Raw genomic sequence first — 16,232 nt, 5'->3', positions numbered from 1 at the left:
GGGAATGTTTGCAATTCCAGCATTGTAAGATAGTGACAGGTGTACTCTTAGCCCCCGCAGTTCAGGGATGGTCATTCCCTCTTAGCATATATGGCTTCTTTGACACCCCATTCAAACCGGCGTTCCTCCCTATCAAGGATGTGCACATCCTCATCCTTGAAAGAGTGGCCATTGGCTTATGGATGGATGTAGACTGCGGAGTCCTGGCCTGACGTGTTAGCTCTCCTGTGTTGTGCCATTCTTTTGAATGGCATGAAACTGGTCGTTGGTTTTGGTCATTATACGTCTGTCGCCATCTTACAATGCTGATTGCAACATTCCCTAATCCTCTGTGAATAGTACACATGGCCACTGAAACTCTGGTTAATGCTCACACCCATATTTGCATATGAAACTGGTCATTGGTTTCGGTCGTTATGCAGCTGTCACAAGATGTCACTTAGTTGAGTGATGAAACGTATCTGTCAATAAACGTTGTATCGAGATGAACTGATTCAACCTTTTTTGATTTTCTTATCTGGGTTATTGAGCATGCATCACGACACTCCTATAAGTTATTTCACGCTTCTGTCCTACTTAGTGCAACCGACTTATGGTTCACTGATCCAATGTACAGCATGACACTGACTATACTTCCTTCATGAAGGCCATCAAGATGTTTTGAAAGCGCCATGAATGGTCATCTTGACAAAAGACTGAATGTATATTTGTAGAGTTAAACATATGTAGTTTACTGTATACTGTAAGTCCTCTTAAGGTCCTGGAGTTCTTGGAGCTCTTGTCCTATTTGTGTGTATGTTGTTGTCAGTGTTATTATCAATATACCCCAGTGCAGTGCACACTAAAACCAAATTTCTGCACATATTTTGCTCTTGATAAAAAAAATATTTTGATTCTTCTTGGTCTTTCTGCAGGAAATGACCATCCCATGGTGCCTCAAGAGAGCTGAGCTGGTATTCAAATGTGTCAAAGGTAAGAAAAAAAGCAAGAAATTATTCTTAAGGAATCAAATATTTAGATAAGTGAAGAAACAAAATATTCTATCATATTCTTGTCTCTGCTGCCTTTTCATCATTGTCCGACCTGAAATCCAAGTTTCCCATATGTTTCTACAACATATATATTTTTTTAAATTCTGTTATTTGTAGGCTTTATGATGGAAATGGCCTCGTGGGATGGAGGTATCTCACGCACAGTGCAATTCCTAGTGCCAAAGGTGAGAACTGTGTATACTTGTGTAATACTTGTGTTTTCAGTTTCACAGCCAAAGCTTCTAATGTATCTTTTGAATAATTGTCTTTCAGCAACTTTAATTAAGGCGTAGATGTCAGTACAATCATCATAAAGGCCCACCTGGCCCTGTAGACTGCCCCCTTTGAATACAGAGAGAAAAAAGTGAGATAGTGAAAAGTATGCCATGAATCGTAGATTATAGGATGTCTTGACTATTTTCTGTACACTAGTGTAACGAAAGAGCATACTTTTCAGGGTCATTGTTACAAAAATATTATAACCGATGGGGTTGGCCCATCGCTGACATGCTAAAGCAGATGTTACTAAAGTTTCTACAGAATTAGTAACTATCTACTCACTTTGAATTCCAGCTCTAACCTCAAGTAGCTCAATTGACCTTTCGCAAAGTCCCCCTCCGCTTAGTTACTGTTGCTATGCCCATCAAGCTTTTCAGAACCATCCAGGAAGTAGCCGGAAAACACCAAAACACGAAGGAAGAAATCAGCGCAAATAAGTGATGTATTTTGGAGTAATTCATCCTTAATATCGTCATGTGAAAGGCAGAAGGGGTTACATTATGCAGGAGGGATACATTCAGAATATTAAAAGTAAAACTGACTCCGGGCTGCTGGGTGCGATTGTAATTGAGTGTAAAGCTTACCGGTCGCAATCAAAGAATGAGAAACCCCATCAACTAATTCCGAAACACATTGTGGACCAATTGTGCTCTTCCACTGTAGGGTAAGTTAAATATTTCAACTGTTATTGGTATATTTTTAATAATCCATTGTCAACATCACCGTATTATAGTGTTGATTTTGGCCAAGGTTTCCCATGGCGTTCTATTATCGCGGCTTTTTCGGGGGTTCTGTATGGGCTCTTGGGGGTCGCAGGGCGGCCAGGGATATGCCCCGGGGCCGGGGGAACCACCCCATGATTTTTTTTTACCTTCGGACCAGAACCGGTATTTTCAGCAAAATAAGGCAAACGAGATGCCTCCGCGGGCAGGATGACTTTTCTGATCGGCCGGTCCCCACCTGGAGCTCGCAGAGGAGTAGAAACATTTAAAATAGGCTGGATATGGGGAGGTCAGACTGGCCAGAGACCATCCCAGTCGACCATCCCTGCGGGTCTTTATGCTCTGAAATGAAAGGTGGAACCTGGCTAACCTGTGACTAGCATAACAAAGTTATGTTAGTGGGCTAGCTACCATTAGCTATCATTAAATTAGGTGTCTCTGGCCACAGACTAAGCTGGTTACATTCATCAGGTACATTAATAGTGTTATTTTGTTAGTCAGTAAAATGTTATGTTGATAATGGTAATAATCATTGTGTGTGTAAGAGTAACAGTAATAATACGTTAGCTATATTAGCTATCAATAATAGCTAGTAGCAAGCTTAGCTTGGAGCAGACGTATTTTTGTTGGTTTTGAGTGGATTAAGCTGGCCATGGGGTCTACTATACTGCGAAATCCATTGCCGGCATTGCGTTTCTTGGGTTCTGGGTTTTGGGAGGGGAAAGAAAATTACACCCCCTCCAAACTTTTCAGATATCTAGTATTCGATTTGCAGATCCCATAGGCACACCGTTTCAGCGTTTTGCCGTCTGTTTGAAAGCTTGACGGACCTCCCTCACATAGAAACCGTTGCTAAGGTAGGATTGGACAAGCACCGTTCTGGGGCGGTAGTTTGTGAAAGGTCAATGGAAAGCTTTGCTAATGATGCGCTGAAGAAAAATTTTTTCTTCATGCGGTAACACAAGTGTTACTTCAAGATTCTGCCTCGCATTGTGGAATTTCAGATTGTGTTAAATGTTTTATAAAATACAACTATTGCTTTATGCTAGGCTTGATAGGAAATGTTCTGCCCATAGCACACAATGTGTTGATACACCAGGCAGGCAGTATAAGGCCCATAGTATGATAGCAAATCTTGACAGGATAAAGAGAGTTGCATCAAAGCACTCAGGCAGTGAATGCTTCCTGCACACTATGAGCTCAGACACCATTCAAAATAGCTCCTCTAAAACAGCATTTTTTTTTTTTTACTATACCCCAACAGGGCACAGTGGCTAAATACGTATTTGATATGTGTGTTTCAGTGGGCCTTTGGTGCTGTACTTATCTGTTTCAATGGTTTATGTGCACATATGTTTGTGCTCCATCATTAATACTTGAAATTCTCATTTGATGGGTGCCGATGCTCAGTTTAACCCAGTGTTCCCTATTAACAGCTGCAAGAGCTCTCATCATTCCAGCATCTTGAGTACTGGTCCCTCAGGAATTGAGCCCTTTGGAGACAAATCAAGACACCACTGAGGCTGTTAAAACTTGGCTCTACACAAACAGTCCAAATGTATTTCTGTTGGGCGGTCACAATGTTGCGTGTTTTAAAAGGCTTTGAGTTTTCTTTTTCTTTCCATTTCTTTCAGTGCGCACATAACACAAATGTGTGAACGTGCACGTTAGAGGGTATGGGTGACTTTTTTTGCGCACTGTCTCGGCTATAGAATCCCAAGTTCCCCATTTTCTTAGCAAACATCACAATGTACTTGTCACTCTTGTTCTTTGCATTTACAGAGTATCTCAGAGGAGATGTTCTACCAGCTGAGCAACATGCTGCCTCAGATCTTCCGTGTCTCCTCCACCCTTACACTCACATCCAAGCACTAATGGAGTGACGCTCAACACAGCACCATCACAACGTTGGGGTCAACAAAGAACTTGCTTTTTTTTATGGGAATGGAAAGCTCAATTTTTTTTCATTGCATTTCACACTACCACATTACTTAACTAACAGGGACTAAAAATACCAGGGATGGATTTGTGAAGTGGAGCATGCATCCATATCACATTTCAGAGATAAGATCAAGATATAATACAGTGGCATTAAAGCACATTTGAAATAGAGGTGGGATTTGAAGGTTCAAGAGGCATCGGTGCTTGATCTGCAGAAGCTGTGTTATTTTCACACCCACTGCAGCCGTTCACCTAAAGAGATATGGTGATTAACATTTCAAACCTTATGGGTGGAGTTTTTGTGATGTACAATTTTATGGTTATAACAATAATTTTCACCTCATATGCAAACTTTTACTGGATGAATGATTGTACAATCATAAAGCATATTCTCAGCTGTTTGAAACAATGAAGGCAACTGTTGCCGTACTAGCTTTCCATTAAGCTTTTTTTTAAATAATTTTTTTTTTACAAAAAACATCGGTTTGTTTCATTCGTTGGTTCCTTCAGATTTAATCAAGATTGATGACCACAGACTTCAGCTGTCACATGAGATTGAGTAGTTTAATCCCACAGGTAATTGGCATCATATTTGGCGGGAGTATTGTCCAGGAAAAAAGTGACATGAACTTGGCTCCTCTACCCCGAAAGATGAATTGTGTTGCTGCTGAAACGGGCATTACGCATACGTGTATTTATGCTGCATTGCAGTGAATCATAGTGAGGAAGCGCGTGCGTGCGCACATGCGTGTGTACGCACACATGCTGGTGGGCCTGCCCTTCTACTTTTTAAACAGCAGATGGCACTGTTCCTGAAGACAGGCTGTAAAAGCATGACTGGAAAGACTTGTATTACTGAAATGGATAGAGGCTCGCTGCCTCTGTTGAAATTAAACGTGAAAACCATTTACCTCCAGATTTGTGACGTGATAGATTTGGATGTGATAGTTTTCTGAAAGTTAATCCCTTTTGGGTCCAATACTTCCTATGGGATAAATGTCAAATTCAGTTATTTAATGTACACTTGGACGTGTTCATATGTGCATTGTTGATATTTCCGTCTACCCCATATGTTTACATGTTGTTTATATGTCGCACATTTTTAAATGGGAAATCTAGAAAGATTATGTTGTTTATTACTGAACAGTACTCAATGCCAATCTAATGTGAATCCCCCATGAAACCAATCGTAATGCTATATTAAGGTCTTACATCTCGGATGAACGAACTATTTTTACCCCTGCCAAAAATAATGCCATTACGATTTCATTTGGTTCAACATTTTATTTATAACTGATGGGTGTTCCACGGAGTCTGAAGTTAATAATCCATGTCATTCATTGGAATTACATTCCCACTAGTTTTATGGTTGGTTTGAGACATGGCAGATGAACTGAAATCTATTCAGCTCGTCTGAAGGTTGATGACTGTGATGTACAGTTACTATGTGAAGATGGTTAAAACGGTCTCAAGTGTATCAAAACACGTTGCCTTCTCCACTTTTAGGATAGAAAGACAAGATGGCTGGCAGCCTGAGAGAGGAGTTTTCTTAATAGCTCCACAGTATCATGTGAAGACCTGCAACTTTGTTTATGTCATACCCCTGGGGTGAGAACCCACAAAACTGCAAGGAAATGTATCACCGAATGTTTGCCATTCTTGGCATTGGTCTCAGCGGCATGAAGTGTTGGGTTGCTCAGGGTGCCAAATCAGCATGAAAAACCCCCCTCTCCTCACTCTCCTTATGGTGGTGCAAAAAGCCTGGTTGATACACATGCTTGTGAAACGGACTATATACATTCATAAGCACAATTTGGGTAATGAAATGACTTGTTGGCTTTGTAACATGTAAAGGGGGGGGCACGGTGGCCCAGTGATTAGCACAGCAAGACGGTTCTGGGTTCAAACCCCAGGCTTTGTCCCAGGTCCTTTCTGTGTGGAGTTTGCATGTTCTCCCCGTGTCTATGTGGGTTTCCTCCCACCATCAAAAAGACATGCATGTTAGGGTTAATACTCTGTCTGTACCCCTGAGCAAGGCATGGTAAGAAGAAGGCTACCCACTGCCCCAGGCTACACGGCTAGGATGGGTTTAATGCAGAGGATGAATTTCCCCACGGGGATTACAAAAGTATGTCTTATAAACATGTAGGCAAAGCATGTTTCTTCAACTACAAATAAACTGCTCTTTAGGTCAGGTGCCCAACTAGGACTAAGTGGCACCTCTTTTGGACACGTTTCAATCTAGTGGTGGAACCCACGGCCCTCCTCAGAGAAACCATCATGAATTGGAGACAAAGGCCAGAAAGGCACAGGTGTGTGTGTGTGTGTGTGTGTGTGTATATATATATGTATAGTATAAATTAACAAGCCCAGGAAGACGGTACAGCATGTGATAACGTGTCAGTAATACTGTTTGAATGGAGACATTGATGCACAGGACTGAGATGAAAGGCAGTGTTCATTAGCTAAATAGTAACCGAAACCCCTCATTTTTTTTTTAATCTGACATAAAAAAGATCTTATGTGCATTTATCAGATTGGAATTCATCTGTGATCTCCAGGGGCCAATTGAGGGAACCCCCCACACACACGATTCTTGACTTCGAACATCTTAATTTGTGAGGTAATGGGGTTTTTCTCAATATTCGGGGTAAAAAAAAAAGTTCTGGTTGGGTGCGAAGGAGAAATTTGCCCCTGTCTCTCGGCGTGGTGAGAATTTTTCACATAATTTGCCTACCGTAAAGCAGAGGAAAAGCCAATTATTCAGTGAAAATTGATTTCAGTGGGATATGCCTCGCCCCATTCGGCATGCTTGGGGAATTACAACCCTGGGAAGTGGCCTGAAGACAGAATGACGGTAACCTGTCTGTGAATGTTCTCATTCATCCAGGTCATGGTTATCCAAAGGAGTTGAATCAAGTGCAACTGGACTTGGTGTATATATATACCAAGTCCAGTTGCACTTGATTCAACTCCTTTGGATGACGGTAACCTGGTGATACCAGTGGGATGGTAGAATGATTTGAAAATGTAAAATATTACAATGATGCATAATCTGATTTTGGCTTCAAGAAAAGATCCAGCTGACCGGTAATTTCAAAGGAAGTACAGTCACTGAAAAGTTTGAACGTGTGAGTTTGAACAAGGCGGATGGAGCAGAGGTTTCAATAATCCCATGTCCACACAAGATCAATGCTGTTTGGCCCCCAACTTGTGAGAGTTGTGTCTGTGCCTGTTGACTCAAAATGTTGAGTAATCAATACGTTATGTGAAAAGCTGAGACTACATGGATAATGGATGAAAACAATAGCTCTATCCATGTAGGGATTAGTACATTGCAGTGGTATGAATGTGCTGAGATCTTTACAGGTGTGCAAATACAAAATGGGTGGTAGTCTCGCCTCTGCATGTCCCACGCTATGAAAATGCCAAATAGTCAGCTTGTACCACATAAGATATACACAATCATTTGCAGCAGTGGCTGGATGCCATTCATCATGTTTGGCAGCCCAAATAAAGAGAAAATAAGGAATCAATAAGGCTTAAAGATGCCAGTATATCTCAAAAGAGGCCATATTGGGCTTCTGAAGATAGGGGTAAGATGATAGGTGTTTGCATTATAACAAATGTCATTTCATGTTTGCACAAGCCAAGTAAAGACATAGGTTATATTTCAATTATCCGTAATGGGACCTTGGAGTTCAACTTGAAGTCTGCGGGTGAGTCACCTCATATATGGGAATTTGAGCTAAATTCTTGTGTGTCCTGATTATGGAAACCGATTTTAGCATTTTCTTTTCTCCATATGCACAAAGAGCTGTCGGCCGCCTGCAGCCTAAATACTTGAGCAGATGATGCCTGAATTCATATTCGGGTCCTGTTGGGGGGGGGGGGTCTGCAATAAAAATGTCAACACAACAAAGCGGTGGCTCAGTTTAGTCGTGGGGTGGGGGTAGGTTTGAATTAAAGCCCATCTTCCATCCTCTGTCTGTTCTTTATCTTTCGTTGTGTATAATGTTGTTGAAAATGAGACTGCTCATTTTAGATGCGCCCAGACTTCTAAGATGAATCGTTTGAGAGATTCGGGTGTGTATCTCGGTGACACGCACGGGTCGGTCCAGACTGAACCTCGGGTTTTTGACTTGCCCATCATCACATAATCAAGAACATTTGGACTCATCGTCTCTGTCGTGCAGAGCAGTCCCTGCATTCCACAGCCCTCCTCCTATGATTAGTCTCTCTCTCTCTCTCTCTCTCTCTCTCTCTCTCTCTCTCTCTCTCTCTCTCTCTCTCTCTCTCTCTCGCGTCACAGACGGGTAGTCCTTCCTGCAAGTTGAGCAACATCGGTACATCGAGTTAAAGTGAGCAAGTTGCTGCCTACATTCTCGGAAAGTCGCACGTAAGGTAAAGCCTGAACTGAGAAATCTGTCTTTGTCTGAATACGCGTTACTGTGCGCTTGTTACGCCAAACCGCCGCTGTGGTCGGACAAAGCCCGCGCGTTACATTGTAACGGGTTAAAACTTCATTGTGTCTGAGTTCGCTCGTCTTCTGAAGCGGGCTGATCCAGCCGACCATAGACTAGGGATTTTTTTTCTTCTTTTTTTTTCTTAACCTGACGAAACGAAGGCGCATGTTACCTGATTTATGTGTTGGCGCTGTGAGCAGCGAATTACATCGAAACGATGCCAGTTTTGGATTTTGGTTGGTTTTGGTGACGAGGCGCTTGTGGCTGCGTGGAGCCGGACCCGCGGCTGAAAGGCGGCGGGAGCTCTCTTGAGCGGCGTGTTTTGCTTTCTAGAAGTTTTGCTCCGTGTTCGGATCGTACGGAGACTCGTAGAGGTGATGTGGTGCCAAGTGCCATGGTGGCACTCCGGGCTTGTCGACTGCGATACCCCCCCCCCCATTCACTCGAATGCGACGTTGGTCGTCGTTGTAAATATTTGGCGCTGTTGGTTAAGACCCCTGCTGTTTTGACACAAGCATACGGGGGGGGCGGTGTTATAGGACAGCCTGTTTGGAAGAGTTGATTAAAAGTCCCGATCTGCGGCTCCATGATTCCCATTTCATCTCATTTCCCCGATTCTGCGCAGTTTGCCTGCGCAGAATCGGGGGAAATGCGCTAAAGTTAAAGACTTCGCTAAAGTTTTTTTTTATATAATGCAGACTTGCATGTAATTAGCCTACCTATCCATGCATTTCTCGGCGAATCGTGGACCATAGAGAAATACGTCTCGAGCGAGAGAGAGCATTTTTTCCTTCTCCGATGGTGCGAAAGGGCGAGATGCCGTCAGTCAAATTACGTAACGGCGGCAAGCTGTCACATATTTGAATGTCAGGTGTGCTTAGTCACTAATGAACAGGCTGTGAGCAAGCTGCTGCCCACATCCATTCATTTTACATTTGATTTGTGATTTGTGATTTATTTGCTTACCCCTCTCGTGGTTCTCTAATGGCTTTCAGGTGTTGCCTTTTTAAACCGGGCAAGTTCCCTAAACGTGCATAGCAACAAGGAGGGATGATGGGTGTAAATAAATCACATCAGAATCAGAACTGATCCCAGCGGGGTTCACATGCTCATGCACAGGGCAGCTCCCATCGGACCTGTCGGTGCGTTGGTTTGCTCAGCAGCACTTCGGCAGTAGTTATGGGGGGAAGGAAGTGTGTTATTTGGTGTTTCTATGTTAGCCTAACATGACTGATGGGCCCAGTTGCAACCTTTGCAACGGTACCATTACACTCTGTGTACGCTGTCCAGCCTAATAGTTTCCACACATATCTGGGGATTTAAACCAGCAGCTTCCTGTGAACAGTTTCCCCCATCTGACTCTCTCTGGCTTATCTTTGCATTGCATTAGTTTTACCATTGTTATGCAAGAATAGTTCCTGCAAATAATTTTGACCTATGTACCCAACATTAATTTTTCATGATATGCCCATTTACAGCTTTAAGGGTTGACGGCTACAAAGAAACGAGTGAAATTATCTGCTCAGAAACGAATCCGTCCTTGTAAAAAAATATACTCTTGCTCCAGAATGTACTCAGATTTAAGCTTATTTCTACTTTTTTTTTCCGGTCTCCTCCTCCGTTTCTTTCTCCGTCTGCTGGGTTGTGAGGATAAAAGTACTCGAATTTAAAGCACATTTTCCACCAAGTTTTGTTCTTTCATAAACAGTGGTAGTCATAGTAAACAGCAAACGTTAGCTGAACCCAAAAGTTTCCATGCTTTATGTTTGTGTGTGTGAGTTATTTTTTTCTCTCCCTCTTTTAACAAGGGCGCAGGGACTCAAAATCACAGTAAGGAGGGAAAGGATCAAAAGGTTAAACAGCTCCAACCCATGACAGAGGAACTTTTATTGTCACCATGACCATGACTCTGCCGTCACACAAAGACCTCTTTCCTCTCCAAAGACTGCTCATGTGTGTTATTCATTTGCCCTGAAAAATAGACTCCATGGTCTAATCCTGCTAACCCCAGTGACTCTCCTCCTCTCCTCTCCTCTCTTCTCTCCTCTCTTCTCTCCTCCTCTCCTCTCCTCTCCTCTCTTCTCCTCTCTTCCAAATGGAAGATTTCTCACAAAGGTTTTCTATGATCATTTCGTTATCTGATCACACTAAAAAAAATCTCATCTGTGCTTTAGGGGAGACGCATAAATCAAATTATGTCTACGGGGCAGACAGATGCTGGCATCGGTATTGTGTTGTCAACCGACAGAGCCACAGTGTCCAAGTCACAGCGGTTCCTAACTGGACGCGGTGCGGACGAGCAAACATCCGATTGTTTCAGTTTTTCCCATATGAAGATGTCCTAACCTGCTGCGTGCATCAGCTAACAGGCGAGCGACATGTTGCTTGTTTGAAAAATCGCTTGCCCTGACTCTATTCTTGCAACGTTTCACGTACTTGCTCCAGCACCAACCTCACTGGTCAAAATAGACACTGACCATCCTTGATGTTTCCATTTCCCCTCCAGTCAGCAGTAACACCAGCCATTAAAGGAAATGAAGGGAAATAAATGACTGAGGAAATGATTAAAACTTCTGAAAATTATAAGTAGTACTCCTTTGCAGAGGGAGAAATCACAAGTGGCATGAAAAAAAAATCTCATCCCTTCCTTGCGCTGCGACATCACTCGTGGTATATCTAGACAATTTTTCACACTCCCATCTGCCAGAGCTCGCTGTATGCTAGGAAGAGGTGTTAGACTGGTCTTTTTGCCGGGGGGCTGGTCACTGTATTCAAGTGATCTCAAAGTAAAACTACTGATCAAAGTTCAACGATTAGGGATCCACCTACCTATACGCTAATAAACCCCTTCCTCACATGCAGCCTAACCTCCTAAGTTTCCAGCAATTTTCTGTGTTGGGTTGTACTGGCATTTGCCAGCTTGAGACCTTGTAAAGCTATCCGGAATTAATACAGAACGATGAGCGTTTGCACAAAAGCTGTAAGATTGCTGGGTCAGGCATGCAAAGGTTAACATCAGACTTATATAAAACACTTTTATGGCAGCCAGTGAACTGATCACGAGGAATGCATCTCCAACGTGGTAAGGGCCGGCATTTTGTCTGAGACGGGAGATTTGTTTGTAAACCAGCAAAAGTAAGAGCATATTTAGAATTGTGTGGAAAATGGACCAATAAGGAAATGAGAGAACTACATTCAGTCTGCGGGAGACGAAGAAATCAATAGGCATGCTGTGAGGTACAGTTAGAGATGTCAACATCTATGATAAAATAAAAGATATGCTATATGAGCGGAATGTAACGAGACACTCTCATGTCCCGCGCCCAATGATTTTTGCAATATGGAAAACTGACAGAATCATGGAATGGCAACCTAAAAGCAGATTTCAGATCACTGATCTATAATAAACTCATTGATAATGTAATGATACAACGCCCACTAAGGTTGAAGCCAACAGAAATTCCCCAGCAGCCGTATTTGTATTTTTTAAAAGGTTAACTGCATCTGAGGTTTCTGCCGCCTAGTCACTATGTGCAGCATGCGGTTGCAAGACCACATTGATTAACGACATTAGAAGAAATGGTAATTTATCATATGTTTGGTTGTAATGCTATTTTTAATGTTAAAAGTAGTTAACGGCATGCTTTGGAAGCTTGTGGTATCACCCACATTCGTGGTCATAATTTACAACAAATAATATGGGTGGCATACATGCTTACCTAGTGGGAAAGAAGTTTGCTGACGATTTCTGTCTTCTTATCTGTGTCTGCCCCTGCAAAACCTGTGTTGGGAATACCAAGATGGAGTCACGGTGAATTCACTGATTTTACATCATCAATCCAAAGTTTATTATAAATCAATGTTTCAGTTATAAACACGGAGCTGCACAGAATTTGGAGATTTGGGAGCGATTAATATAAAATTGGGGAACATATATTGAGAATTTAAAGTAATTTTTCTTTTGCCTTTTTGTCGCTCAACCTTACAGAAACCCTGTCGCACTTCTGTTTCTGTGAACATGTCAGTAAATGTACGTAGGTTTATTTATATGGGATAGAAAAAAAAGTCAAAATGACCAGCATCACAGAGGACAACGTCAAAAAAACAAAGAAAAAACAAAAATAAGAAACTTGACCACACTTTTCTTTTTATAAATGTAGATGATCACACAAACGATTGGCAAAAAGCCCAAAATCTGAATTTAAAAAAAAAATAAACCCAAGAAAACTGAAAATGAAAAACAAAACAGAATTTGGGGGAAAAAAATACAACAGATTTCACGGGGCCTCATATGTACGTCATGCATGAACAAATGTGCTATCCGGAAGTCCTCCGTCATAGAAATTGTATTCGTGAACAGGTGAAACAACCAGCGGTGCTGGAAAAGTCATTCCTGCAGTGTTATGGCATGTATGTGTGAAAATGGCTTCGCTGGGTGTATGTGTGAATGGGGCTGTAATAATCCTGTAAGGCTGACCCCAGGAGCAGTTGCTCTGTTGAAGATAGCCATTTTGCAAACTTAGCTCAAGGAAGAGAGATCTGTTCATCTCCCTGAAGCTCAACTGCTCCATCACAGGAGCAACACTTCACCCAGGATGCTCCAGTTAGACCCGCTGTCTGTTCTCCGGCTGCTCCCTGCAGTTTAATGTATCCCAAGCCAAGTGCAGGATAATCACCCACCGGCAGGACAACAAGCTACTTAGACAGACTCAAGGCTTTGTAGTTTAATCAGTTGTCGGCTGTTTATCGTTGGCTATGACTGCATTCAGTTGACAGTAGTGTGCTGGTTTTGTACCTGGATTCACAAGAGCTGTGTAGGCCCCGGGTGCCTGAAAACGTTTTTTCCCTCAACGGGTGGCGGATTAAAGGGGTGAGTGTGAATTTAGGTATCCCTTTTGAGGAGAGGCCCGAGAAAAGTATGTGCCTGTGGGTTTTTTTTAGGCCATTCTCTCTCTTAAGCTTGGCGTCCTCTTCAAAGCGTTGTATGCCGCTGTTGCACTGGTGTCGTATATAGGCCTGAACAATCAGAGGTATGTAATCTATACAATGGTTGTCTGTAGTCTAAGTACTGCAGATGATCCTCCCAGTTCGTGATGAGCACTTTTATTTTTTTGCCTCTCGACGATCATATTTATTCGCATTTGTTCACCTTTCTACTCTTGTGTCTCTTTTTAGTCAAGAGTCAGTGTTGAACTGCTAGTTTATCCTATCATAATGAAATTGCTCAATTATTGAAGAGTTAATTGGTGTTAAGTCATCGGAGATTTACTGCAGTTGCTAAAGCGCCTTCATTTACAGATTCTACAGTAATAGTCGCTCTTTTTACTTTCTTTCGGTGTAAAGTGAAATCCTGTCGACACTTAAATCTGAACACATGCCTCAGGTTTTCACGTGATTTGAGCCACTGGCTTTATATTGGTGGAATCTATACCGTCTGGGCCCATTTTCTTAGCGCGTAATGAGCACGAGTACATTTCTCCAGTCTACATGGTGGTTCTTTGTCGCTATCTTTAGCCAAACATTCAAACCACCGGGGCCTTGTATTGCCGCACCGAACGTGTCCCTTAAGCGCTTATTATTGGGCAAACGGTGAACTCATTTGCCGTGACAAGAGGGACCCAACAACAACAACAAAAAAAAGACAAGAAGAATGTATACAGGCAAATGTTGGCTGTATATCCCCCCTTCTGCTTTCCACATGTCTCCTGAGAGGACAACAGCCACCAATCAAAAGTGACAAAACACCTGCTCGTTGACTGGGAAAGGTGGCGCCATTTCTGGAATGCACATGATTGGATCACCGTATTTCACTAGCAGCAGGCGAAGAGGTTGGGGATTGGGCGCCCTGTCCGGTTCCTCAACCGCTCATTGAGGAGCACAGAAGTGTTTCCCGGCTCTCTCCGTGCCTCGGGGTCAAAGTCGAAATAGCTTCCCTCTAATAGCCATCCACAGCCATCTGGGTAAAGGAGAAAGGCTGCAAACGGGCTCTACGAATGGGTCAGATCTGTATGAAAGGATGATAGCTACACCACTGCATAAAAATTAAAACATATATATATTTTAGTCTTCTTGGTGGTTGTGGCACCGTGTTCTTTCCACAACTTTTGTGGCAAGCAGGATTTCGAGTCAAGAGGGATTACACAAGCTAAGTAAACACTGAGCACACATGAATTATGTCTGTTATCTGTGTGAATGATAAGACAAAGAGCTCATACTGTTCGTCTGTTCTCTCATATAAACCCTGGCGGAAGACCCACACATAGTCCTCTCATTGTGTTTTGTGCACAGCCTTAGCTTCTGTCAGGGTGGAGAGCTCCAGGGACGACTCCTCATGGCTAACTTTAATTGGTGGGAAAGAGTGAGAGGATATTCAAGGTGAGCATCTGAGGTTGCATCTTTATGCTTTTTGATCTCCGATCTGATTTAACACGTCAACAAACCCTCACATCTCTGCAGTATGGCATGAAATCGCTCCATGCCAATCAGCATGTGTGGGCGCTCTGGCACGAGCTCAGCAGTGCGGTGTCGTGCCCAACCAACTGCTTCGCTTTACCTCTCCATATTTATGTCATTTGAACTTAAATGCTCCATATAGCGCTAATGCAGTTGATGACAGTATATACTGATTAAACTCCGATTTCTTCAAATAGGCTCCTTTTTAATTAAGGAAACATTCGGGAAGACTTTGTATGGTATGGCGAGCAAAACAAATGACTAAATGCAATCTACTCTTTGCTGTTCAAGAACGGATGAAAAACGACTCTCATTTTGGTTGTGTAGGTTATTAGGTGAAGCAGAATAATGTCCAGTCTAGAAAAAAAAGAAAAGGAGGAAAAAAAGTTTTTTGTCTTCGCTGCTATAAAATACTGTCAGCTGGCTATTTTCTTTTCCGTAAACACAAGAAAGTTGGTTAAAAAAACAAGGACAAGAATGCAAATAGTTTTAATATGAATTTGAGATTCACCACAAAACCACAGAGTTTGAGCTTGTATAGGTTTTCTCAGTAGAATTAACACAGATTCTCTCTGTTGTTTTCGAGATGCCTTCTCCTCTCTTATCAACTGTTGCTGAGCGCTGTTGACAGTGACTGAATTACTCATAGCTAACTCAGCGGGACTCGCTTCCTTTTGGGAGAGTGAAAACAGCAGACCCAGTAGTCTTGGAGCCTGTAGCCCTGTCTCACTCTCACACCCCCTCCCTCCACCTAATTCAATTTACTGACTTTACTCTGTTCTGCCCACATGTTTCAAGTGTTTTTGTTTGGGGGCCAGTGTGGCATCGGAGGCTAAACAGCCTCAGGTCCGGCTCTCATGAAAGCGCGGCAGAAGGTGAAAAGACCATCACATTTCTGCCAGTTCTCCATTAATGAGAAGCATGGATCTGACAGCATGATGAGAATGCTAAGCACAGTTGAGGTCAGGGCAAGACATGGCTGGACCCTGGAGCCTAGCATAACATGAGGGCTTGTCCTCAGACATTTTCTCATAGTGATAAGGAGTTGGCCAGATGTGATATACACACACTGTCTGTGTGTCTCCTTCTCCCCCCCCCCTTCCCCACACAGATATACAGAAATCCTCCACACAATTAAAAACAAGCCACATTAGGTATGTGAAGTATGGTGGCAAAAATTAGGGTAAAGGTATTCAGAGCGCAAAATCATGACTGTCACTGCTGTCGATTGATAAACGATTTCCACAAATACCAGGTGATGTGCCTGGCAAATGGAGGAGTGAAAGATAAAAAAACAAAGAACCAAGTTTCGTTATTTATTCCTCTTTGAAGTCTGTGAA

The 16,232-nt window shown here is 42.6% G+C and overlaps 1 protein-coding gene across 2 annotated transcripts in view; it reads left to right on the top strand.

Annotated features, from left to right (window-relative positions):
- The window catches only part of c6h12orf4 (chromosome 6 C12orf4 homolog), a 31,740-nt gene extending 26,655 nt beyond the window's left edge, over nucleotides 1–5,085 (top strand). For both annotated transcript variants that reach the window (XM_056281906.1, XM_056281907.1), the window contains 3 exons: nucleotides 915–972; nucleotides 1,149–1,216; nucleotides 3,815–5,085. In XM_056281906.1, the coding sequence (XP_056137881.1) occupies nucleotides 915–972; nucleotides 1,149–1,216; nucleotides 3,815–3,907 (219 nt within the window). In that variant the 3' untranslated portion in view covers nucleotides 3,908–5,085. The remainder of the gene's footprint in view (nucleotides 1–914; nucleotides 973–1,148; nucleotides 1,217–3,814) is intronic.
- Nucleotides 5,086–16,232: the final 11,147 nt, after the last annotated feature.

The sequence above is a fragment of the Lampris incognitus genome, chromosome 6 (assembly GCF_029633865.1).
Source record: "Lampris incognitus isolate fLamInc1 chromosome 6, fLamInc1.hap2, whole genome shotgun sequence".
Classification (NCBI taxonomy): domain Eukaryota; kingdom Metazoa; phylum Chordata; class Actinopteri; order Lampriformes; family Lampridae; genus Lampris; species Lampris incognitus.
The sequence above is the reverse complement of the archived record's forward strand: the minus strand, read 5'-3'. Positions and strand labels throughout refer to the sequence as shown.